The sequence below is a fragment of the Mercenaria mercenaria genome, chromosome 12 (assembly GCF_021730395.1).
Source record: "Mercenaria mercenaria strain notata chromosome 12, MADL_Memer_1, whole genome shotgun sequence".
Taxonomy (NCBI): Eukaryota; Metazoa; Mollusca; class Bivalvia; order Venerida; family Veneridae; genus Mercenaria; species Mercenaria mercenaria.
In genome coordinates, this window is record NC_069372.1 from 37,648,274 (window position 1) to 37,673,827 (window position 25,554).

The 25,554-nt window shown below is 34.1% G+C and overlaps 1 protein-coding gene across 5 annotated transcripts in view; it reads right to left on the reverse strand.

Annotated features, from left to right (window-relative positions):
* Window positions 1-2,491: 2,491 nt before the first annotated feature.
* The window catches only part of LOC123533811 (uncharacterized), a 28,929-nt gene continuing 5,866 nt past the window's right edge, over window positions 2,492-25,554 (reverse strand). For 2 of the 5 annotated variants that reach the window (XM_045315689.2, XM_045315688.2), the window contains 8 exons: window positions 23,734-23,953; window positions 21,821-21,992; window positions 20,517-20,577; window positions 13,115-13,181; window positions 8,929-9,006; window positions 7,924-8,010; window positions 7,275-7,391; window positions 2,493-6,658 (listed from right to left, as the gene is read on the reverse strand). In XM_045315689.2, coding sequence (XP_045171624.1) covers window positions 4,244-6,658; window positions 7,275-7,391; window positions 7,924-8,010; window positions 8,929-9,006; window positions 13,115-13,181; window positions 20,517-20,577; window positions 21,821-21,932 — 2,937 coding nt within the window. In that variant the 5' untranslated portion in view covers window positions 21,933-21,992; window positions 23,734-23,953 and the 3' untranslated portion in view covers window positions 2,493-4,243. Of the gene's footprint in view, window positions 6,659-7,274; window positions 7,392-7,923; window positions 8,011-8,928; window positions 9,007-13,114; window positions 13,182-20,516; window positions 20,578-21,820; window positions 21,993-22,525; window positions 23,706-23,733; window positions 23,954-25,554 lie in introns of those variants that run through there. The other 3 variants (XM_045315691.2, XM_053519722.1, XM_045315692.2) reach the window with 2 other exon arrangements.

Below are 25,554 nucleotides of genomic sequence, written 5' to 3' on the forward strand. Positions count from 1 at the left end.
TGAGGAAGCCATCTAACTGGCTTATTAAAGGATGGTTGCTCTAGCCATGTACCGCACCCGTGGCGAAATAATGCTGGACATATACATATACTTGTGTCGGCATGACGTCAATCTCAACAAAAACAAAACCTAAAATCTGATTCAGATGCGCTCCCAGCTCACAAACCTGTAAAATTGCAAGCATACACTTTTGAAGACCTAGCATTCAGACCTCAGGCCTGCGCTCTCGAATCTGTTATCAATAGTATCATTTATGCGGAAGTCCAGAAGAGACCAGACACCACTCATGCTAAACAATGCGGACAAGATGTTGGCGTTCTCTCATTTAAACATTTAACATGTCTGAAACTAGGCGAATTGTTGCTGTTTTACCTAAGTTGTCACTTACACTGCACTCGGACAATTTCATAAATTCCCAATTTAAAGTCTCACATTTTGAAATAAAACCAAATTTTTAATCAATATGATATTTGATTAAAACTATATACCGTATAAGTACTTATTTCTGCGGGCTTAATATTCTGCGATTTTTTCTAAAATGAGGTGGTATTAATTCCTGCGTACCTTATTTCTGCGGTGTCTTCCCTCTCACGTTGATGGGATTTATTTCTGCGGTTCTGTATTCACCGGATGTTTAATTAATTTCCAATAGACAGATAATTATTTTGTTGTTATTTTGACAGTTATGTCGGCTTCCGGTTTGAAAGTAATAAAAGTTGACGGATACTTATGTAACATTGTCATTATCACATAATGTTGAGTGTTAAACGCAAGGAGAAAGTCATTTTATAACTACGGTCATGCCAAACAGACACGAAAAATGCCCGAATCTATATTTTGCAAACATTTTCATATGTGCATTTTAGCGGTATGATACTTTTTGTTAATCATGTCCTTTTCAAGTCCCGTACAAATAATATAAACGCCAGACGGATCGGTTAACAATCGGCACAAAGGATATGGATTGTGTTTGTCACATAATTTAAGAAAATTGAAAATAACAGCTGACTGCTCAATAGTGAACGAAAATCAAAACAAATTCGATGTTTCTAGTATGTTTTATTCAACAGCAAAACAATAATAAAACGGTTCTATTATATTACCGTTACCATCTTCGCCTACATGTGGGACAAAAGCCGATAACGTTACCGAACATTGTCTTATGCTTAACCGGATTATAATGGTGGCTTGTATCGTCTTATAACGGCATGTCAGTACAAAATTTTCTGCGGATTTTAAATCTGCGGTCTTATTGTCTTCCGCAGAAAACGCAGAAATAAAGTTCCCGCAGAAAAAAGTACTTATACGGTAGTATTGTAACATCCTCCAGGATGTGTGGTTAGAAAAGTGAATCTAATGTCTTCATAACTGTGATATTTACTTCTGAAAGTGAAAATTCCTTATTTAACTTCAGTTGAAAATAGAAGGTACTTGAAAATGCAGTGCTCTGATTCCTGATGTCATATTAAGATATGAATTTCGCTTTGAAGACACAACAGCCATTGCAATATCATGATAAGCCGGTAAGTAAAGGTTTCACTTTAAATGCTGCCACGAAGGTGATTCATTAAACTCTGTCATTGGTTTTCGTATGCCTAAATTATCAATAAAATAAATACAATTTCCACATCATCAATTCAAAGCATTCTCCCTGCATAGAAACAGTCTTGCTATTCGTGACCAAAATGCTGCCAAGTAGTCTCCCTTTGGTATATACTGTTGAGACACTGAAAAAAAAAAGAATAACCAAAGGCACTTTTAGCGGCGCAGCCTGTTCTTGCAAACACTTCTAGGAAGGAAAATTGAAAAGAAAGCCAAAGGGACTTAGGTCAGGATAATAAGGTGTGTTTTCCACCGGAATAGCATTTTCTTGTTCTAAGGAAGTATTACAATTTGACTTTTGTTGGCGAACGCACGCATTGTCATGAATACGCTGTATGCCTTTTAAACCTTTACTTGGGCGTTTGTTTGACAGAATGTTTGTGACAGCTGTAAGTACTTAATTTTTCAGCACTCACCTGTAATGGTTTTACCTTCTTCACAAGGAATTTATAGATCCAGACCACTAGCATAAAATAAATGTACAATAGCATGTTATGCCTTTTGGTACATTTTGTTCTTTCTGCGGTGACTGGCCTTGCTTGACCTTTACTCCATCATTGTTTTATTTTAACACGTCTCTGGGCTCAAAACAATAAAAAGATCATCCTCAGAAAGCAACTCAGCAGTTGTTTAGGGATTACAATTTTAATATTTTTCAGCAGATTCTTGGACTTTGAGTCTGGTGTCAACATATGGACGATCCATCTAGCACGAACATTTAATTTCAAACAGTCAGTCAGAATATGACGGTTGCTCTCTTCTGAAATGCCTATGGTGAGCTATTTGAGAAAAAGAATTTCGACCATTTTCTTCTACCATACTCCTTACGGCAGCAATGTTGTTTTTCTTTGCTGTTGCAACAACAGATCTGCCTGAAAGGTTACTGTCTTGAAGACTTTCTTAACCCGTTGTAATTGTTTATCCAAACAAAAAACTGTTCTCGTTGTAAATTGTATAAAATAACCAGGTGTGTGTAGGGAACGATTGTTGTACATTATAGAGACTGTAAGGTATATGCAGTAAACTATTTTAAAACAAGCATTGGTCAGATTCTACACTGTATAACAATTGTTCCCTTATTATAATGTACAACAAGCATTCCATACACACAGTCAGTTTCTACAATGGAAACCAATAATCCCTTACACAAACCTGGTCAGTTTCTGTAATGGAAAACAATCACTCCCTACATATACCTGGTCAGTTTCTAAAATACCAATAAAACTGGCTGGTGTATGATATGTTTGCTTTATACCATTACGAGTTAAGATTTTGAATTTAATGAATACATCTTTAATTTTGATATTCGATATTCTTATCAGGGACGATAATTTAATCACTGTAAATATCCAAATAAAGCTTACCCGAATATGAGTTTCATGTGCGATAGTCACGAATCGCTTAGTACAGGCAAAATACCACCTTAATGCCCACATTTATTATTCACACTCACAAAAATATACATTACGAAAATCTTCTTGTGTCAGATTTTGATTTTTTTTAGATGAGGCTTATGTTTAGTGATTTTATATAGTTACCCGTAGTGTTAATATGCGCTTTTGGAGAAGATAAGTTTTCATTGTTTGTTGGGTCAAAACAAACGGCGTTTGAAAAATCTTGGACATGTTGAACATATTTAAAACATTTTTAAAGACTTGAGACTTTTTTTTATTTAATTCAACAATATTTTCTTTCTTCAGCATATTTATCTATAAATCAAATGAAAAGATATTACATTAAAACGCACGTCTTAACTAAAAGCTGGAATATTGTCTGTACTAAAATGAATATTAACTGATACGACATTATAAATTATAAAGGATATTGATAGAGTTATATTCTTTTAGAAATGTTAAATGTAAACGTGACCATGTATGAGTGTAAAATATATTTCAGAATCGACTACCAAGACTTTGAAAGAAGGGATCAAATATACTCGCGAGGCGAAACCTATTTTCTGAACAGACGTTAAATGAATATGTTAAAAGGCGAATACTGACCACTCCTTCAACATTTCGAGTAGTGTGTTAACAGTATCCTTGTAAGCTCTTGTGTACGGTGAGCAAGGTTGTTTTAATAAGAATGGTGTAACTCCAGAGCTTTAAGTCATGTAAAATTGAGGTAAACAAAGTCCATGCAGCAGGTGCGCGTTACATATGTACCTACTCATTTAAATGTGAAGGATCAATTCGTTAGAATATACACGAGATTGAGAATTAATAGACACACATACACGATAATGCTCGCGACTACTATAGAAAGTAATCTGTCGAGTACTGAAATAAAATATTCCGACGATTCCTTATCGACCTTACCACATTGCTTCTTCAAAACTCTTCAATAAGTAAAACATTAACATAACAAAGCCTTTATACATAGGTGTGTCTGTATTCTACACTTTACACAAGAGGCTTTTGAAAATGTACAAAGCAGAGCAAAATGTAAATATCTTCACAAAGTCGTCTGTTTAACATAATACATCTGTTAACATGTTAATCACATTCTCAGGATGAAGTAAGTCAAGTCTAAATATAAATTCAAGTTTGTCATATATTGTGCTCACTTGTGGACCTTTCAAATTTTCAATTTTACCCCGTCAGCTTATATATGATGTTCCAGTGAATCAGTTTATTGTGACTTCTTAACTTAGTTCATCTATAAGGTTTCTCAGTTTGTCCCAATCAACGTGCACATGCGTATATCGTTGCAGGGTTTGAACAAGTACACTTAGTGTTGCTTTATCTACATCTTCCTGACACCACCTTTGAAGCATGGCATATATCCTCATGACAGCGCTTCGTGGATGGTCTTCAATAATATGATCTATCTGAACTTGCGTCAACCCAAGTTCGAGCCCAAGCAATTGCCAGTTTTCACCAATGCACTGCGACAAGCGACTAAGTAATTTGTCTGTCAACTGAATGTCTGGAATGACTGTCATTTTTTTGTTCTCTTGAAACCACTCTTCCTTTGCCATTTCCATGTCGATGTCATGGGGCATCAAGTCTGGACATGGTACTACATTTCCTCTCCTCATGTCATCCAAGGAAATTAGGTTTTCGCTTCCACTTGAACCATGACTGTCATGATTGCATCGGAACATAATGGTGTATGGTTTGTCACTGGTCTCTTCTGTACTCCGTAGCTTCTGAAATTCATGTACTGTTACAGATTCCAAAAATCGTCGAAAACTGTCAGCTTGCTCACTGTTAACATTTGTCGCGTGACACAGACTAACAACTGTCATCTCAATGCTGTCATGCCTAATCTCTAATATTCCGGCGTGGTCGACGTTCAGTCTGACTATACACATATCTTTAAATAGTAATGTTTTCTTACCAGCTTTTGCTACTGGCCACTTTCCTATTGCAGCTGATACTAAACGATGGTAGACTGTAGGTACTATTGGCGAGGTATTGAAAACTAACACATAGTGAAGTTTCGTCAATTTCTTTCCGTTAAGAAATTCTGTCTTTTCTGTTTGCGATGAATGGTTGCTCAACAGACTTGGGACCACAAACCAACCTAGTCCTGACGATAGTTTGGAGTTTTCATCGAATGCCTTTGCTTCTGATATAATGTGATGCTTCACAAGAAATGAAAGAAGGATTTCTTTGTTTTGCATAAACATGTCGAGTTCATTATCAGGTTTTCCCCACTGACGGTCAATCAGCTGTTTCTCAAGTCTTCCCTCTGACAGTAACATCTTCCAAAGTGGACGGATTTCTGGTTCATTTGTGCAGAATCTTTCGGCTGTGATTATACACTTGAATGCATCGATGAGATATTGAGGATCAAGCACAACATATTCGGATATTGGTTCTTCATCAAAATAAATAAGTGTGCCTTTGGCATGATGATAACGAAGGAATAGTTTGATCTGTTCCATATCACCTAAAGGAAACTCATTTTCTGAATCTATCGCCATGACGAACTTAACTGAAATAAGTTTGAGGTGTTTTCTTTCCAGCAGAGACTTCTCCAATTGAATCCACTTCAGGGGTATTTCAACTGTTTCTGATAGTTTATCTCCAGTTCTAATGATCGCTTCACGCAGTGAATTTAGTGAGGGATCTTTAGAATCAGTATTGTCAACTGCAAAGTCATCAGAATGAATATGGTTAGACAAATTCGTTCCATCAAATATCTGTCTTATTTCTTCAAAGTATGTTTTGATATATCTTTCTTTTTCGTCTTTCTTTCCCCTCAGTTTGTCTTTGTGAGTTCCAACAAGAATAACCTTTGGAACTGATCCATCTGCTGACCCAACAAACGAATGGATAGAACTCATCCAAAACTGTATAAAGTATTTCATGTTTCTATGTTCTGAATCAGTTGGATGTTTTTCATCAGAAATACATTGGTTCAGATCTAAAGTCAAGTCAAACACCAACAGATAAATTGCCCTTTTGCTGTGAAAGATTGTATGAGTTGCATAGAAAATATACTGACCACCAAAATCCCAAATATCAAATACGGTTTGCCTTTCTTGCTGCGGAGATGCCGGATTGGTTTTCAGAGCTTCTGCAAACACCCCCTTTTCCTCTTGAGATAAAATCGAAATTTTATTCAAAACATCAGCAGTTTTGTTTCCATCTGATGACACATTCTTTGTTTCTGCATTCAAGTCCCTTCGTAAATCTCTGTTATCTTCATTAACAGAAGATTCTAAGACCTTTGGTTTTGTATCGTGCAAAACGTTTGATTCTGTCAATGATTGTACTTGCATCTCTGTGTTTTTTTTCTTTTCACTTACAGCGACAAAGACCAAGCGTTTGACATATTCCGATTTATCAATGTCGTCTGCTTTGGTATAGCGTAATTTCCCATTTCTGTCTTTTTCACATTTGTAATGTTCTACAACTATTCCATCAGTACTTTTAATAACCTTGATCTTTTGTCCCAACAATCTCCTCATTAGTGTCGTTTTACCTTGTCTAAAGTTTCCAACTATATTTACACGAATTGACTTATCTTTCTCTTTTCCTGATTGCAACGCTTTTTCATACAAGAGTAATGCAAATGGATCCTGTCCGATTTCTTCAGGAACTATATCCTAAATAAAAAGTGAATGATAGATTGATTGCAAATGTAACGAAAATGAATTAATTCCAAAACAACCATAAAATTTTAGACTGTTCTAAAATGTAATTAAAATGCTTATGTTTCAATTATTAGTTTTGAAGTGCTGTGGAGTTGAACCACTTTATATAACATGGTTGCTTGGTAATCAGAAAATACCGTTCGTTTTTATGCGATTGTTATTTATATGAACTGAACATGACTGCAAATTTTATGCCATTACTTATGACACTATTGATTGCCAAGGGGCTAACTTGATTTCTCTTTCAATATAGGACAGCATCATTAAATCATACTTATTCTAAAGAGCGCCGAATCTGATATTTGCACTTGTTTTGTAATTATCATCAGAGGGTATTTTTCACTGTAAATTTCTGCCTTTTTTTGTAAACAAAAGTACTTTTAAATTTTAATTTTTTCTATTATTCATTCACTTGTACAGTAGTGCGTAAGAACAATATGTGACTTATAATGAATAAATGAATGATTAAAACAACCCAAGAGATCAAATGCAAACTGTACGTTTAGAAAGCAAACAGAAAAGGTACGATTAATACCGTTTTTGCTCTTCTTACAACATGAGTTATTACCTTCTTTCTATCTTTCCTTGCTAATGCAGATCTTAGTAGTGTGCTCAATGCATGCTGGACATTAACGTTGGTTTTGGCACTTACTTCAAAGAATTTTGCACTATATTCGTTGGCAAGCTAAATCATGTAAAAGAAATAAAAAGACAAAATGTTCATTGGCAACAATGTTTCATAGATGTTACCTTTCATAAATAGTGATATCGATTTGTTTTTTATTCCGGTTTATTTGCTGTAACTTTAATACGTTATAGGAAAAACCTAATGGCTGTTTTATTTTCATACTAAATCGTTGTCACTGCGCTCCTTTGATGGATGAATACATCATTAGTTACAGCTGTGTGGTAAGATTTTGTGTCACATTTGATAAATAAATGGATCATGGCTCCTGAAAGGTAAATAGTTATTATCTCTAGCATCAGACTGGTTACTAGCTGCGCAGTCTTTAAAACTCCTTTAGAAGGTTATTGTAACATCACAAAGTTTTATGTAATAGGTGCCTCATTACAGAGAGAAAACGAACGCAAAATGAATCTCATGCCTTGCCAAATTATCCCTGTAGATGAAAAATGAAATCAAATGGAGTTGAAAATTTTGTTTATTTGGTCATAAAATCTGTTGAGTTATCAAGCTTGCTAGTTTAAATAAATACCTCATAGCCCTTGAACGTGCTTACTTCTCTTCTATGTTCTAAGTCACACTTATTCCCTACCACAATCACTTCACATTCAGCTAGTATCTAAAATAAACTAGTACATGTCGGTCACAGGTGAAATAATAGTGTTTCTTGTTTGACAATGAAATATTTAAACAAGACTACCTTCTACCCTGAATGTCAAATATTAGTAACTGGCTTTTATTATAGTATCAAGAAAGTGCCTACATATAACAGTCTGGCGAATAATTTGCAAAGTAAATCTGTATCGGTCTTTCTTTCAAAAATCAGTCAAATTAAGAAATAATCCAAATGAGAAAGAAATGTAAAACAAAAGACAAGTTTCTTAGACAATTATCCAAAATGTATACACACGAAAAACGTCTATATTGACTAAAATTCCAAAGAAACATGTCATTTCTGACCATAAGTGTAGACATCTCATTTTAGAAAAGAACCACAAAAAAATAAAATAAAAATAAAGACAGTACCCATCCTGAAATATTGATATGCATCATGAAAACATACAAGAAAAATGAAGACAAAATAAAGATTTAAGAGACATGTCTTTTTTGACTTAACGCTAAAAAACTAAACTTTTAGAATTATTTGAATGTGAAATATACATAAGAGAAACGTTATATTTGACCTCAACACCTTTTTGTACATTTAAGATATTTCGCTCGAAAAAAGCCGGTAAAAATTGAGACAACAGTTTTTAAAATTGTGTTTTATGAACTTATCTCATTTGTATATTTCTGATGAGTTGTTGCGATTTCACCTGCAGCCTCAAATGCTAAATATATATAGTAACACACAAGACAGGTAATTCTCTTTTCTGAAGATATTATCTGTCAGACAGAACAAGGGAAATCACAGACACATGGGCCCAAACGTGGTAAAAGGTATGCTCAGTATGGTGAACAAAAGGCAAGCAATGTAGATCCGTTTCTTGTAATAAGCAATTTTATTATAATTGTTGCTTAGTTAACATTATCATACCCATTTCTGCTTTTCCATCAATTCCTTTGCTTGAACAAAATTCTTTTCGACTGTTATGTCATACACAAACACAATACCCTAAAATATAAATTTTCTACTTTGATTAACTAATCGACTTAATAGCTGATAACAGTTTAATTATTCTCATATACAATCCATTTTCGTTTCGTGTTTGTACGACTAATCAAGTCAAGTTTTATTGCGCGTTCTATTTAACACAAAGATTCATACAACTGCTAAAGCATTTTCTTTGCCTTTTATAATAATATGATAATTGGTAAAATATATATGTGTTAAGGTATTAGGCCCCTAATAGCAATGTTTAAGAAATTGCATTTTCTTGATATATTCCTACAGTTGACCGTGCTTTACATTGTGTTGCAAATTTTTAAAAACTTTTACCGTGCCGTTTTTTATTAATTTTGTATAATTAATGGTATTTCCTCAAGCTCAAGTGGGGACACATTTCAATGTGATGGCCTTTATCTAAAACGTTTACAGATAATTCATTTTACCATTATTTTTATGAAAGAAACATCAAACTATTGGTAAACATATATAAAACTTAAAATAAAACTGTCAATATCTTTTAAGGTGCCTCAAGTAAACGGGTTTGATGTGACAGAATTCTAACTCCAACATTGAAAAATTAAGTTCGAATGCTGTGGGTCTGTTTTGAATTTTGCTCGCTTCATTTAAAAATAATCTTGGGGCAGAAGTAAAACATATCTACATTTCTTCAACAATATGTAACCTAAAGAATGAAGGCAAAATAAAGAACTTTTACTGTATGTACAACATGTAACTCAGTATTTTTAAAGATGTCTAACTCTACCCCTTCTGTTTCAGAGGTAAATTCACTTTGAACAGCAAGAAATCGCTTATCAAATGATATTTCCCATTTTTATGCAATCAATCGTTAAACAAGTCTTGAAAAGAGTGAAAACTTACTAGAAAAACATGGAAAATAAGGGAAAAAACTTTGGTCACAGTGGGGTTTGAACCAATGCTCCCCCCACCCGCCTGAAAATTGCAGTCAAAGTAGGTTTATGGTAGGAATAGAATACTCTTCAAAAAGAAGGTACTCTATTATGGGCCTAATACCTTAAAACCAAGACAACTAAACAGCAATATCCAGCAAAGCATGTAGACAGAGGGATGCTAAAATATGCAAGGTTTCCAATTTAAAACAAGAAATGTAGGTAAAAGCAAAGGATACTCCCTGAAATTTGTTCATCTAAAGTGGAACTAACTAGGTGCATATATTAACTGGTGTTGAATAATCAAAGGGCAATATCTCATTGAAAACTTAGATCAACGATTTAAGAAGAAAATATGCCCCCACCCCTACTTTTGAGAGTTAATTATATAAGCGTCCTATAATTTTTTGCTGAATTTCAGGAAAATTGAGAAATACTCTTGCCTAGTACGATGGCGCTATAGTTCACAAATGTTGACTAATCAAAGAGCTATAAAATCAGTGAGACAATCATGAAACCGGAACAAGATGATAATATGCGTATTTTCTCTTAATAGTTAAACTTTCCATTTAGTATGACTAAATTCCAACACGTGGTTGTTGATAAATACAAAAATTGTATTAAAATACACTATTGTTAAACATGAACTGTTTGAAAAACACGTATACCACACTGAAAGTCTTCGATATAAAATGACATTGACCTTTGACCCAGGTTCAAGGGTGATAGGGGCCATCTACTAAAGGCTACCAACCATTCTATAAAATTTGAGGTATGTTGGTCAAACAGACCTTAAAGTGTTAAATTAAAATGGATATCACCCTAAGTGACCTTGACATTTGACTCCATGACACTGATATTATTAAGGGTCATCTCCTTAATGAGACTAGGTAAATAAGTTTTGCTGATATTGATTTATAAAGGATTTGATGCTAAGTGACCTTATCCTATGACCCAACGATCCGGAATTGATAAAGTTCATCTAATAAAAGAGACCAATCAACATATGAAATTTGAAATATGTTTTCCAAACAGATCGAAACATATTGAATTGCTTTGACCCTAACTGACATTGACCTCCGACATCATGACCCGGAAATTATCAGGAAACTAAATATCTAACAAAATATGGAGGCAAGGCTCAAGGTCAAATAGTTCTCAAAATAATAATCAGAAATGGATTTAACCAAATTGAATCTTTGACCTTTGACTCAGTGACCCTGAAAATCAATCAGGGGTCATCTACATATGAAAACCTATCACACTGTAAACTAGACCGAAGCGTTCTCAAGTTATCGTCTAGAAACAGTTTAATTGTTCCTTGTCACTGTGACCTTGACCTTGACCCTGGGTTTATTTGCTGGTCATGACCACCTCTCTATTAAGTTTCGTGATCCTAGGGTCAAGAGTTCGGAAATTGTTTAACTATTCCTGGTTGTGACCTTTACTTTTGGCTTACTGACCTCAAAATCAATATTAGTCATCTGTTGATCATGAACAATCCCCCTTTTAGTTTCGTGATCCTAAGCCTAAACATTCTCACGCGATCGTCCGGAAACTGTTTATATGTTTCGGGTCACTGTGACCTTAATATTTGACTTGCTGATCTCAAAATCAACAGTCATCATTTGCCTGTCCTAATCAACTTCCCTGTGAAGTTTTGTGAATCTCAAGCTCAAGCATTCTCAAGATACCGTTAGGAAACCGTTTAAATGTTCTAAGTCACTGTGACCTTGACAGTTGCGTAATCAATCTCAAAATCAATAGGAATAATCTACTGGTCATATTTAATTTCCCTATTAAGTTTCTTATCCTAGGCCCAAGAGATTTTTTAGTTATGAAACTGTTTAACTGTTCCGGATCACTGTGACCTTGACCTTTGGCTAACTGATATCAAAATCAACCAGGGTCATCTGTTGGTCATATCCAACCTTCCTATAAAATTTCACGGGAAACCGACTGGTCTACGGACCGACTGATCGACCGAAATCTACAAAACAATATACCCCTCCTTTTTCGAAGATGGAGCATAATAATCGAAGGAATATTCTTGGATGAAAATTCTTTCAACCAGAACATAAAGGTATATGCGCATCTCATTTTAAAAGTGAAGCTTCGAATGATTTTTCACTAAATTCTGAAGCTGTGGCTGCTTAGAAGTACTCCGGAGAAGAATTGGACTCTAGTATACTTCTGTTGAATAATAAAAGGGCAACAACTAGGTGAAAAAGCATCCAACCAGAGCACAATATTCGCATCTTTCATTGATTGTGATGCTTTGTATGAAATTACTCAATAAAAACTCATCCGGTCAAAAATTATGCGCATCTCCTTTGAATAGTGAAGCTTTCTTTGAAGTTTCCCACAATCTAAATTTCAACCAGATCTTGCCGCCGAGAAATACTCCGGACAGGTTGAATAATCAAAGGGCAATAACTAGGTGAATAATCATCCGATAGGAACATAAAGGTAATAAGCGCATCTCCTCTTGATACTAAAGCTTCTTACGATGTTTGGCTAAATTCCAACCAATTTTTGCTGAGAAATGAAGCCTACAAAAAGTGTACAACAGTATATACTATTGTTGAATAATTAAGTGGCAATAACTCTGTAAAACCATCAGAGAAAAATTCGAAGACAATAATATGCACGTCTCCTTTTGATAGTGAAGCTTCCTGTAAAGTTTCGCTAAATTCGAAACTGTGGTTGCTGAGAAATACTTCAAACAAGAAATGCGGGACGGACGGACGAAGCGTTGACTATATGCTTCCCCTTCGGAAAGCATAAAAATTCTGTCTTGGTGGACACATATATCTGAAATAATGCTCACAGGTGCTATTGTGGTTTTCTTAGGTAGCTTAAAGCTGAAACGTCGCACACAATGTGACACTGTGTCCGTATGACTCGCAACCAAAGCTGCCAACCAATCAATGATACTCATATGAGACATTGCATTACATTATCAGTTGAGCATTCCTTTACTTGCCTTCTATATAAAGCAGCAGCCATTCACTGAACTTCAGAAATTGCCATTTTGTTCCTATTTCAACTTTTGCAAGCAGGTAACTGCCTAACGCAGGCTCCCTTGAATGGCATTTTATACAGGATTGACTCTAAACAAGAATCAGTTCTGAATGATTTAATGAAAAGTCATCCCACTTTTACATCGTTTTCTTTCTTAAAAATGTACTTCAAATATCACTTACATGTACATGTGTTCGTCTCAGAAACATTTCGTTTACCCCGAAATATCTTTCGTGACCGGGTGTATCCCTGAAAAATAATTTTAAAAAATAAACATTACATTAATTAACAAAGAAATATTCTGTACCATTTAAGTTATACTAGACCAAAACTCCATATTTGAAAATATGAGCTATTTCTATGTATAGGTTGTGTAATCATAAGTGTAACATGTTTATGTGTATTAACAATATGCTTATGCATATGTTTACACATTATAATTGTGTACTGCGTCTATAACCTGGATTATTTTCAAATAATCGACCGTTACTGCATGACATTTATCACAATTGCAGCTCAAGATACACGATAAAATTTTATATTTTAAATAGCAAAATTGATTTTCTTTAAAGTGGAATTTCTACATGTTAAGTAACTGTCTCATGATAGAATGTATTTGTGAAAGATGGGTAATTGAATATCATTAAAAAGTACAGATATTTATCTTGTCAGCTAAAATGTGAACAGTATTTACTTTGTAATTTTCTCTGATGTCTTTAAAGGTTTCTTTCCTAAGTCAGTTAAAAGTACAATTAATCTCTTATAGTCTATTATTTTATTCAGATGATTTTTCTAAAATAAACTGACAATTATTGTTTGGCCATATAAAGGTATTAGATCACTAATAGAGAACCTCCTTTTTGAAGAGTATTCCTACCATAAACCTACTTTTACTGCCATTCTTAGGGGTGCGTAGGTTCAAGCCCTACTGGGACGAAATTTTTTTCCCTTATTTTCCTTTTTTTTCTAGTAAGTTTTTACTTCTTTCAAGACTTATTATTGATTTCTTGTACAAAAATGGAAAATCTTATAAGCGATTTCTTGGTGTTCAAAGTGAATTTACTACTTAAACAGAAGGGGTAGAGTTACACATCTTTAAAAATATTGAGTTACACGCGGTGAAAGTTCTCTATTTTGCTTTCACTCTTAGATTATATATTGTGGAAGAAATTTAGGTAGGTTTTACGTCTGCCGTAAGGCTATTTTTAAATGGAGTAAGCAAAATTCAAAACAGAAACACAGCATCCGACCTTATTTTTTCAATGTTGAAGTACGAATTCTGTCTCATTAAATCCATTTACTTGAGGCACCATAGAAAAAATGATATTGGCATTTTTATTTTGTGTTTTATAATTGTTTACCAATAGTTTTATGTTTCTTTTATTAAAATTAATGGTTAAATGAGTTCTCTGCAAACATTTTGGATAGTGGCTATCACTTTGAAATTTGTCTCTATTTGAGCTTGAGGAGATACCATAAGTTATACAAAATTTATAAAAAAACGGTACGGTAAAAGTTGTTTAAAAATTGCAATATAGTGCAAAATACGGTTACCTTTCAGAATATACCAAGCAAAGGCCGTTTTGTAAACATTACTATTAGTGATCTAATACCTTAAAATAAGGACAAAATACCAGTAGGAATAGCCACAATCTTAGAAGGCTGTCGTGTCAGACAAAAATAATACAGCAGTGTATTTCACAACAGTATATAGACACAGTTAAACGCAAAGACAACGGGGATAAAGCAATAAATAAAGAACAACATGGGGACACCGCCGCGGAACACTCAGTTGTAAGAAACATAGCACTGGGGAGCTCAATGATGCGCACCAAACCTCTAACTTAACCTCCATCTTGTTCCAAATATACATGACAGCTTTAGAATATCCCTGCCAGATGCATCCTATTACACGTAATGGTAACAAATAGTGCGAAATGTAATCCATAGACATCCTCGTGTAAATAAATATAAAATTAAGCTAAAGAAATGTATTCAATGAGATTGCAGAATGAAGAACAGAAAGAAATAAACCATTAAGAACCCGGCAAAACTTGACAGACATGAAAACAGTTCAGCCCTAGTGGATTCTACGTCGGAACATAACATTACATGTCAGCTTCAACTGGAACTTCTTTAGATCTAGTTAGATAGTATCGACAATACACTGCAAAGAATACGGCTTGATAATTTAGATTATATTAAACAAGAGATCACAGAGTGATCTTGGCGCCCACCAATGTGCCATTTTTAAGTGTTCCAAATTTTAAAACTTACTGACTAGCTCAAGGTCAAATTTCATTTCCGTACACAATACTGTGTATGTGGTTCAAATTCGAAGGCTGTACCTTGAGAAATGTGAAAGTAGGTCACTAGTCAATCTTAATGTCAAAGTGTAATTCGATACAAAAAATTATGCAAGTGGTCCATATTTGTGTAAGTAGGTCACTAGGTCAAAATCAAGGTCAAATTTTACTTCAGAACACAAATCTATGCATGTGGTCTAAATTTGAAGCCTGTACCTTCAAAGATGTAAATGTAGGTCACTAGGTCAATGTCAAGGTCAAAGTTTGTTTTGGTACACAATCCTATGCATGTGGTCTAAATTTGAAGCCTGTAGCTACAGAAATGTGAAAGTAGATCACTAGGTCAATCTTAAGGTCAAAGTTCATTTCGGGACACACAACTATGCAGGTGGTCCAAAATTTGAAGGCTGTAGCTTAAGAAATGTAACAATAGGTCACTAGGTCAAAATCAAGGTCAAATTTTATTTCGGAATATAACATTTTGGATGTGGTCCAATTTTGAAGCCTGTACCTTCAAAAATGTGAAAGTAGGTCAATGTAAAGGTCAAAGTTTCGGTACACAAAACTATGCATTTGGTCCAAATTTGAACTCTGTATCTTGAGAAATGTGAAAGGATGTCACAAGGTCAAATTCAAGGTCAAATTTTATTTTGGAATACAGAATTATGAATGTGGTCCAAATTTGAAGCTTGTACATTCAAAATGTGAAAGTAGGTCACTAGGTTAATGTAAAGGTCAAAGTTTGTTTCGGTACATAAAACCATGCATGTGGTCCATATTTGAAGGCTGTAGCTTGAGAAATGTGAAACTAAGTCACTGGGACAAAATCAAGGTCAAATTTCATTTCGGAACACAAAACTATGCATGTGGTCCAAATATGAAGCCTGTACCTTCAAAAATGGGAAAGTAGGTAACTATGTTAATGTCAAAGTCAAAGTTTTCTCGATACACAAAACTATGCATGTGGTCACAATTTGAGGGCTGTAGCTTGAGAAATGTGAAAGTAGGTCACTAGGTCAAATTCAAGGTCAAATTTTTTTCTGGTGCACAAAACTATGCATATGGTCAAAATTTGTAGAATGTACCTTCAAAAATGCGAAAGTAAGTCACTAGGTCAATGTCAAGGTCAAAGATGTTTTGGTACAAAACTTTATGCATGTGGTCCAAAATTTGAAGGCTGTAGCTTAAGAAATGTAACAATAGGTCACTAGGTCAAAATCAAGGTCAAATTTTATTTCGGAATATAACATTTTGGATGTGGTCTAATTTTGAAGCCTGTACCTTCAAAAATGTGAAAGTAGGTCAATGTAAAGGTCAAAGTTTCGGTACACAAAAAACTGTGCATGTGGTCCAAATTTGAACTCTGTATCTTGAGAAATGCTAAAGGATGTCACAAGGTCAAATTCAAGGTCAAATTTTATTTTGGAATACAGAATTATGAAAGTGGTCCAAATTTGAAGCTTGTACATTCAAAATGTGAAAGTAGGTCACTAGGTTAATGTAAAGGTCAAAGTTTGTTTCGGTACATAAAACCATGCATGTGGTCCATATTTGAAGGCTGTAGCTTGAGAAATGTGAAACTAAGTCACTGGGTCAAAATCAAGGTCAAATTTCATTTCGGAACACAAAACTATGCATGTGGTCCAAATATGAAGCCTGTACTTTCAAAAATGGGAAAGTAGGTAACTATGTTAATGTCAAAGTCAAAGTTTTCTCGATACACAAAACTATGCATGTGGTCACAATTTGAGGGCTGTAGCTTGAGAAATGTGAAAGTAGGTCACTAGGTCAAATTCAAGGTCAAATTTTTTTCTGGTGCACAAAACTATGCATATGGTCAAAATTTGTAGAATGTACCTTCAAAAATGTGAAAGTAAGTCACTAGGTCAATGTCAAGGTCAAAGATGTTTTGGTACAAAAATTTATGCATGTGGTCCAAAATTTGAAGGCTGTAGCTTAAAAAATGTAACAATAGGTCACTAGGTCAAAATCAAGGTCAAATTTTATTTCGGAATATAACATTTTGGATGTGGTCTAATTTTGAAGCCTGTACCTTCAAAAATGTGAAAGTAGGTCAATGTAAAGGTCAATGTTTCGGTACACAAAAAACTGTGCATGTGGTCCAAATTTGAACTCTGTATCTTGAGAAATGCTAAAGGATGTCACAAGGTCAAATTCAAGGTCAAATTTTATTTTGGAATACAGAATTATGAATGTGGTCCAAATTTGAAGCTTGTACATTCAAAATGTGAAAGTAGGTCACTAGGTTAATGTAAAGGTCAAAGTTTGTTTCGGTACATAAAACCATGCATGTGGTCCATATTTGAAGGCTGTAGCTTGAGAAATTTGAAAGTAGGTCACAAGGTCAAAATCAATGTCAAATTCCATTTCGAGACACGGAACTATGCATTTGGTCCAAATTTGACGCCTGTACCTTCAAAAATGTGAAAGTAGGTCACTAGGTCAAAATCAAGGTCAAAGCTTTTCTCCGGTGCACAAAACTATGCATGTGGTCAAAATTCAAAGGCTGTAGCTACAGAAATGTGAAAGTAGGTCACTGTGTCAAAATCAAGGTCAAATTTCATTTCGGAACACAAAACTATGCATGTGGTCTAAATTTGAAACCTGTACCTTCAAAAATGGGAATGTCAGTCACTATGTTAATGTCAAAGTCAAAGATTTTTCGATACACAAAACTATGCATGTGGTCACAATTTGAAGGCTGTAGCTTGATAAATGTGGAAGTAGGTCACTAGGTCAAAGTCAAGATCAAATTTCATTTCCGAACAAAAAACTATGCATGTTGTCCAAATTTGAAGCATGTACCTTTAAAAAATGTGAAAGTAGGTCACTATGTTAAATTCAAGTCAAAGTATTTTTTGGTGCACAAAACTATGCATATGGTCAAAATTTGTAGAATGTACCTTCAAAAATGTGAAAGTAGGTCACTAGGTCAATGTCAAGGTCAAAGAAAAACTATGCACGTGGTCTAAATTTGAAGGATGTAGCTTGAGAAATTTGAAAGTAGTTCACTAGGTCAAAATCAATGTCAAATTCCATTTCGAAACACGCAACTATGCATATGGTCCAAATTTGACGCCTGTACCTTCAAAAATGTGAAAGTAGGTCACTAGGTCAAAATCAAGGCCAAAGTTTTTTCCGGTGGTGCACAAAACTATGCATGTGGTCCAAATTTGAAGGCTGTAGCTACAGAAATGTGAAAGTAGGTCACTATGTCAAACTCAATGTCAACTCATGTCAAGTTTCATCTTGCCACTCAAAAATATACATGTGGTCTAAATTTGAATGCTGTAGTTATTGACAAGAAGATTTTAAAAGCTTTTCCCTATATAAGTCTATATGAACCATGTGACCCCCGGGGCGGGGCCATATTTGACCCTAGGCGGATAATTTGAACAAACTTGGTAGAGAACCACTAGATGATGCTACATTACAAATATCAAAGCCCTAGGCTTTGTGGTTTAGGACAAGAAGATTTCCAAAGCTTTTCCCTATATAAACCATATGACCCCCAGGGCGGGGCCATATTTGACCCTAAGGGGATAATTTGAACAATCTTAGTTGAAGACGACTAGATGATGTCACATACAAAATATCGAAGCCCTAGGCCGTGTGGTTTTGGACATGAGGTTTTTCAAAGTGTTCCCGTTATAAGTGTATATAAACCATGTGATCCCCGGGGCGGGGCCATTTTTGACTCCAGGGAAATAATTTATATCATCTTGGTTGAGGATCACTAGATGATGCTTCATAAAAAATATCAAAGCCCTAGACTCTGTGGTTTTGAACAAGAAGGTTTTCAAAGTTTTTCCCTATATAAATCTATGTAAATTATATAAATAAACAAAGGGCCATAACTCACTCAGGTGGGGGGGGGCACAACTAGGGTACCAATAGGTACCAATACATAATTCTGACAAAGTTTGGTCAAAATCCCCCGAGTAGTTTCTGGGAAGATGCGAAAACCAGAAATTGTTAACGGACGGACGGACCACGGGTGATGATGGTGGGCTAATAAAGCTCAGTGTTTTTAAAGGCAGAGCAAAAAGAGTAATATCATTATTGACCGGGGAAACAGGACAACAAGAAACTGCAAAGCAATAAAAAATTGATATCATTTTTTCTAAATTTCAAGTAGGAAGAACATAAAGGTCCTATTGGCTAAAAAACAATGGATCCCAGACATGTTTTTATAACTGGTGTATACCAGAACCGCAACACTGGTTATACGTATTAAAAGTACAATGCACCAAAATGTTTCACACAAACCTTTCACAACTACAAATTTAACTATTATCTGTCATATGGTAATTTCCAAAATTGTGACATATCTGCCTATGACTGTAGGTAACCACAAGTTTGAAGTTGATTTTGTGACAGTCTTAGAGTCATTTTCCATCTCAAACATTTTTGATACAAAAAATTATATCTAGGATGATAGTAATGTTGCTAGTTTTGCAATTAAATTTATTCTTGGTATGGTTTACGTTTCCATAAGAAGAACACAGATTTTATTCTAAGTTATCAGGAAAATGTCGTCAGGCAATGACTTCCGGTAAAGCAAACTAAAAGAACCAACCTCTGCCGCAAATAATGTCAAATAATTACCCTTACCTCTGAGCCTATGACTCGATGATGGTAAGACCATGTGATCCTTAAATGGCAAAGCAATTGGCAGTGTCTTTTAAATCAAATGCTTGCCATAATCTACTGGCAAATTTACATTAATGTCACAACTTTTAAGACCGTAATGAAAGTATTTAATGTATCTGTATTTTGCAATATGCAATTTGTCAAAGTCTCTGATTGCGTTAAATAATTTTATTGTTTACATATAGGCATGTGCTCGTCTCTACACTAGAAAAAAGGTATTATAGTTTCACTGCATTATTTTTTTTTTTTTTTGCTTTTTTTAAGCAAAATGTATAATATTTAACTTTTTTGATACAACTAAATTAAAAACAAGAAATTTATAACTCGGCTTAAATTCAGCCCAATTTATCCGTTATGGGAGTGTCTACTGTAACGATAATGAGAAGTAACACTGTTTGTTTCTGGTAAAGAACTACCTTTTAAGATGCGCGGCCTTTACTGGAATGGTCACTTTAAATGCAACTATAAACTGTTTATGTATTTTAACTGATTTATTAATTAAACAATCGCTATGTCATTAAATTTGTAAAATAACGACAAATTAATATTTTAACAACCCTACTTTGGATTTTAAATTCAGTTCCTTTTACGCCGACATACTTACCAAAGTCCTACAAATACTTTTTTCCGACCATGTCCAAATAACCTTGAATGAAATACTGGGCCTGCAAAATAGTTCTATAAATACAATAATGATTATTGAATTATAACGAAATATGTTTTAGGGAATTCTTTGTCTCCATTTGTGACTTAGATCAGGCCTGTTCAGTTCCAAAATGTAAAATTAAATGTTAAAGCGAATTTCGCCATAGGAAAATGACGGAAAAACTAGGTATGCTACTTGATTTCAATGGCGAATGTAATCTAATTTAATACATGCATACCAAAAGATATCACCATCTACAATGTAGGTAAAAAGATGTCTTTCCAAATCATTAGTATAGATATTTCAAAGACCTGCTATCAACAGAAATGATATCTCTAAATACGACATTTTTCTTATCTTTAGTTCCATTAATTTATATCTTAAATGCATTTTTGATATCTGACAAAAATGACTATACAAATAATTAAATTTAATATATCTCAGAATGTGTGTAATTCAATGATATCCTTTGTTCCAGTTGTAGATAGATCTAGCTATCTTTTATACACAAAAGTATACCATACGATAACTGACATTGACATCACAAACTCGATTTAAGGACATCTAAAAATGGTATGTCTTTTGGATATCAATCATTCTTTTGATGTTATAAAAAACTCGAACTTACTTAGATATTCGAAATTCATTTAATGATGTCATGGCATGGATTTTATGAACTAAACAGTTTTGTGATATCCTTTTTTATTTTGGTTGTGCTGGAAATTGTTTTATTGAATCCACTGGAGTCGCGTAAAAATTTCTATTGTTTTTGCTTATTCTTGGTAATGAGGGTATCATGCTTTTATCTGAAAATTGATTCAGCAGATTTTGATCAATTAATAGATTTGTTCGAAGGATTAACAAAACATTTGTGTTCACCGTGAGGTTAATACATGTACCATTTCGACCTGACCAATTTTTTAAAATTTGATTCTCCTATCTTGGCTCTCAAACAATCAACGTTTGTAGTAAAAGTAAAATTGCATATTGCGCAGTATTTCCGCTGCCGAAAATAACCCTTTAAAGTATAGAACGCAAACAAGCAAAATAATAGCAGACTCGGTTCGACTGAGTCTGTACATTTGAGAAAATTCAAACACGTCTCTAGTATTAGAAATTGTGTATAGATCACGTTTCAAAACTAATAAACTATTATTGACCAGATTATCCATGGCATCGTATCTAAAGAATGAGCATCTCGACTGAAATACTGGTATAATAAGACGGTGGTTCAATAGGACTCATATTATGACAAAACTTACCATAAGGTGCTGGGGTATCTCCCTTAAAATCATTTCCTGCAAACCTATTGCATAACTCGGTTTTGCCAGAGAAATCTGGACCGAGGAGAACAATTGTGAGGCTATCATCCATATTTCCTGTAATCCCTTTCCAGTCAATCCTGCACTTGGTACATCTTAGGGACAGTTACGACTAAAAAGATTAGATACACAACACCGAAAATTAACAGATTAAACAACAGTATCAAAGATTCTTTATTTCGAAATTAAATTCAATACAATATTTTCTTGGTGGAAAAAGGTCGCATTATATGAATCATACTTAGGTTCTCAGAATTCATTAATAGATTAAACATGATCTAAAGATAAATCAGATATACCTTTTCATATTCAAAATCTTTGACTTTAACATGCAATTTGCGTAGAAAGTGTAGAACGCTTAACAAAAACAGAAGTTAAGTATAGTTTAGTTTTTCATAATTTCCGCACTCTTTTTCTGAGTTTGTACATGTGACAATTCGTTCCGATCAAAAAGATATTGCAAAAGGTTATTTGTTTAGGCTTTAACTCCCTGAGGCCAATATCGTAATATATCTGCTGCGGCGAGATAAGAATTACCACCTAACGTCGAACATTTTCTGATCTTATCACAATCTCACGCGCATGCAGTCAATTGAAATCATGCAGGGAATCATTGGTGATTAAAATAAATTAAAATAAACTTACAAAACCTTCGAAGTTTCAAAAAATATTCTTATATCCTATTTCATCCGTAACCTATATCCAAATAGAAAAAGTTTTCACTTCGAAGTATTCACAATTTTAACAAACCTACTGCGTTGAAAATATTTGAACGTTTCTGGTTCACTTACTTTTTCACATGTAAAGACATTGAACTCCATTGAATAGAAATACAATATTAACAAAGACTTTGTACAAACGCATACTTAAAATTGACACCCGTTTTTGTGTGAATATCGATCATGCCTTTATTTAATTTTGATGTATACATGTACACAAACGTTTTGTGGCACGCGATGAGACAGTTAAATTGTAATATATACATTTACCTTTGAAAGATTATTAAATTTACAATCATATGTTTATGTAGTCACGTTGTTTTTGTATTTTATAAAATATGTTTTGTTGTGTTCATGTTTTTCAGTTTGTATCGTATTCGATGTAAGTGTACGAATATTTCAGCCTTCTAAAACTTAACATTTTCCGACCATTCATTTACCTGATAATGGAATTTCATCGTCTGAATCAACATCGAACGGAACTGATATGGCAGAAGCTGCATGATAATGAATATTTTCTTTATTTTAAGAAATATTTTGGCAGACGACATTATTTTACTCCTTTGAAATACAGTATCAACGAAACACAGTGGATTTCGTCTTTACATGGCCGCATAATGGCAAACACTTATTTTAACAAGGGAACTAATTAGCACTAATTATAAAAAATAATACCCAGTATGCAAAATAATTTTGCTTTTGCCAAGATTATCAAAAATTAACAAGTACATGTCACAATCAGCATGATCTCGGTGCCGCGACTACACTCGTCAATCGCCGTCCTGGGGAGTTCTGATAACGCGCGTATAGTCGGATATCGACGCTACGGGGGTAGAAAATATAACGCCTATAGTCGCATTTCGGCCCCAGGGAGTAAACATGCTTCAGTTAGGGTTGTTACGAAAGAGTTGAAAAAAAAAAATCAAAAGTGGCGCCAGCTAAAATTTTAGTTCTCCACTAGGTCATTTTTGCCCAAAGACTCGTTCTATATATAAATGTCTGGTCTGTTATGAGTTAGGTCCATGTTTTTAGAAAAAATGACATTGCCAAATCATCGCAAGAAAATGTTGTTTTACATGGAAATTGAACAACATATAAAACATACCGGTAGGCTGTTGTGTAAATGATACTTACTCCCACCTGTAAAGTAACTGACCAATCAGAAACTAGACCCGGGAAATATGTAAAACTGTTTTTCCCTGCACACTGTGAGCTGTGATAAAAAGCCAGGAACTCTGTGTCGAGTTTGAGGAGTTCAGCTCTTCAACAGGGAAGGTACAGTTGGTGCACTAACTTTACCGTTCAAGAGGGTTATCGAATATAAAGTCGGTCTCTACTCAATCGTGAACTTAGCCTGAAAAAATGAAGACAATTCCGCTAAAACTTTCTTGTAGGCTTAGGTGACTATGTACATAATATCTCATGCAAACCATGCACTTTTTTACCTCAGGACACGGAAAAAATTGCCAGCAAACAGCCGATTGTTTTTAAATGTAAGAACTCAAAGAATTTCACAAGGTAACATATCACTGTATGGAAATATCGCTCTTCTTGAGCCAGGTAACCTGAAGAACAAGCATTATTAATAAATAATTAAAATTATGCGAATCTCACGCCGATGTAGGGCCGACGTCGGGCCGTTGTAGTGCCGCAAAATATTGAAATCGGTAGATCGACATCAATCAGTGTAACTATTTCGAATGTCGGATTGACATATGGCCGCTATTGAATTCTCTAATATAACTGTATTTTTTTTAAATGTAATTGTTAAACGTGAAAAAATAATCTAATTGTTTATATGTGCTAATTTATTAAGCAAATATGATGTATGCCAGAATTAATCAAAGAAGGTCACATACAATATTTGTAGACGGTATTTATCAAATTGTATAATTATGTAATAAATGGGGGTAATAAATAAGATGCATTTTATTTGTATGTAAAATGGCGCCATAGATGTATTTATATTTACAAAAAACAATGAAAATATAAATATGTTTAAAATTCTAATTGAGCAATTTTGATAGTGGTAAGAATATACATAAAGCTTACGTAACTGTATAAAACATGCAGTATATAGTTGTGAAAAAAATATATCAATAAAATCAAATGTGCATCATACACATGATGTGATTCACATCAAGTGCTCAACTTACTCTGAGAATATATACTGAACAGTAAAAGAAACTATCCAGTTTTATAACTGGGGTATTTTTTTTATCAAAATACTTTGATTAATGAATATCTTGTATTTTTCATATCAATTATTGTACAATTTATTTCACCTGTCAAAATTTGTTCCCGGCTTTCATAATATTCTGTTTTCGCATAAATAAGATTAACGTGAAAGCCAGAAACATGTTTTGACAGGTCAATAAAATAGTAAAATACACTTGAAGAACTTCACGTGTAAAACTTTAAAAAATCAATCAACCGTAAAGTCAGTAGTCCCACAAAAGCCATTATGCACGAAACTTACCTGCGGCTATAATTAACAATTTTCTTTGTGAAATTTTATTGATATTGGAAATATTGATAATTGACGACTCCGAAAAAAAAAACAGCATAAAGTTTAAAAAATATTGTTAATTGTACCGCACTACTGCATCAAATTGAGCGCGAGCGCTGAATTTGGATGCTACATTGCAAATGACGCGCAGAAGATATAACCTTTCAAACGGTATTGTGGGACTACTGACTTCACGGCTGATTGATTTTTTTATAATTTATCACGTGAAGATCTTCTAGTGTAATTTTGGTGTGAAGAAACAATTCAAATTTGAAAAGTTATTTTTTTTATTTCAAAATATACAATTTATACATCTGGATAATTTTTTTGCTGTTCAGTATATAAAGTGTATATTTAAAGAAAACACTGATAAATCACTGCATGTCACACTATTTCGCGACTATGACATGATCTGCCAATATAGGGCCGATATCAATATGAAGTTG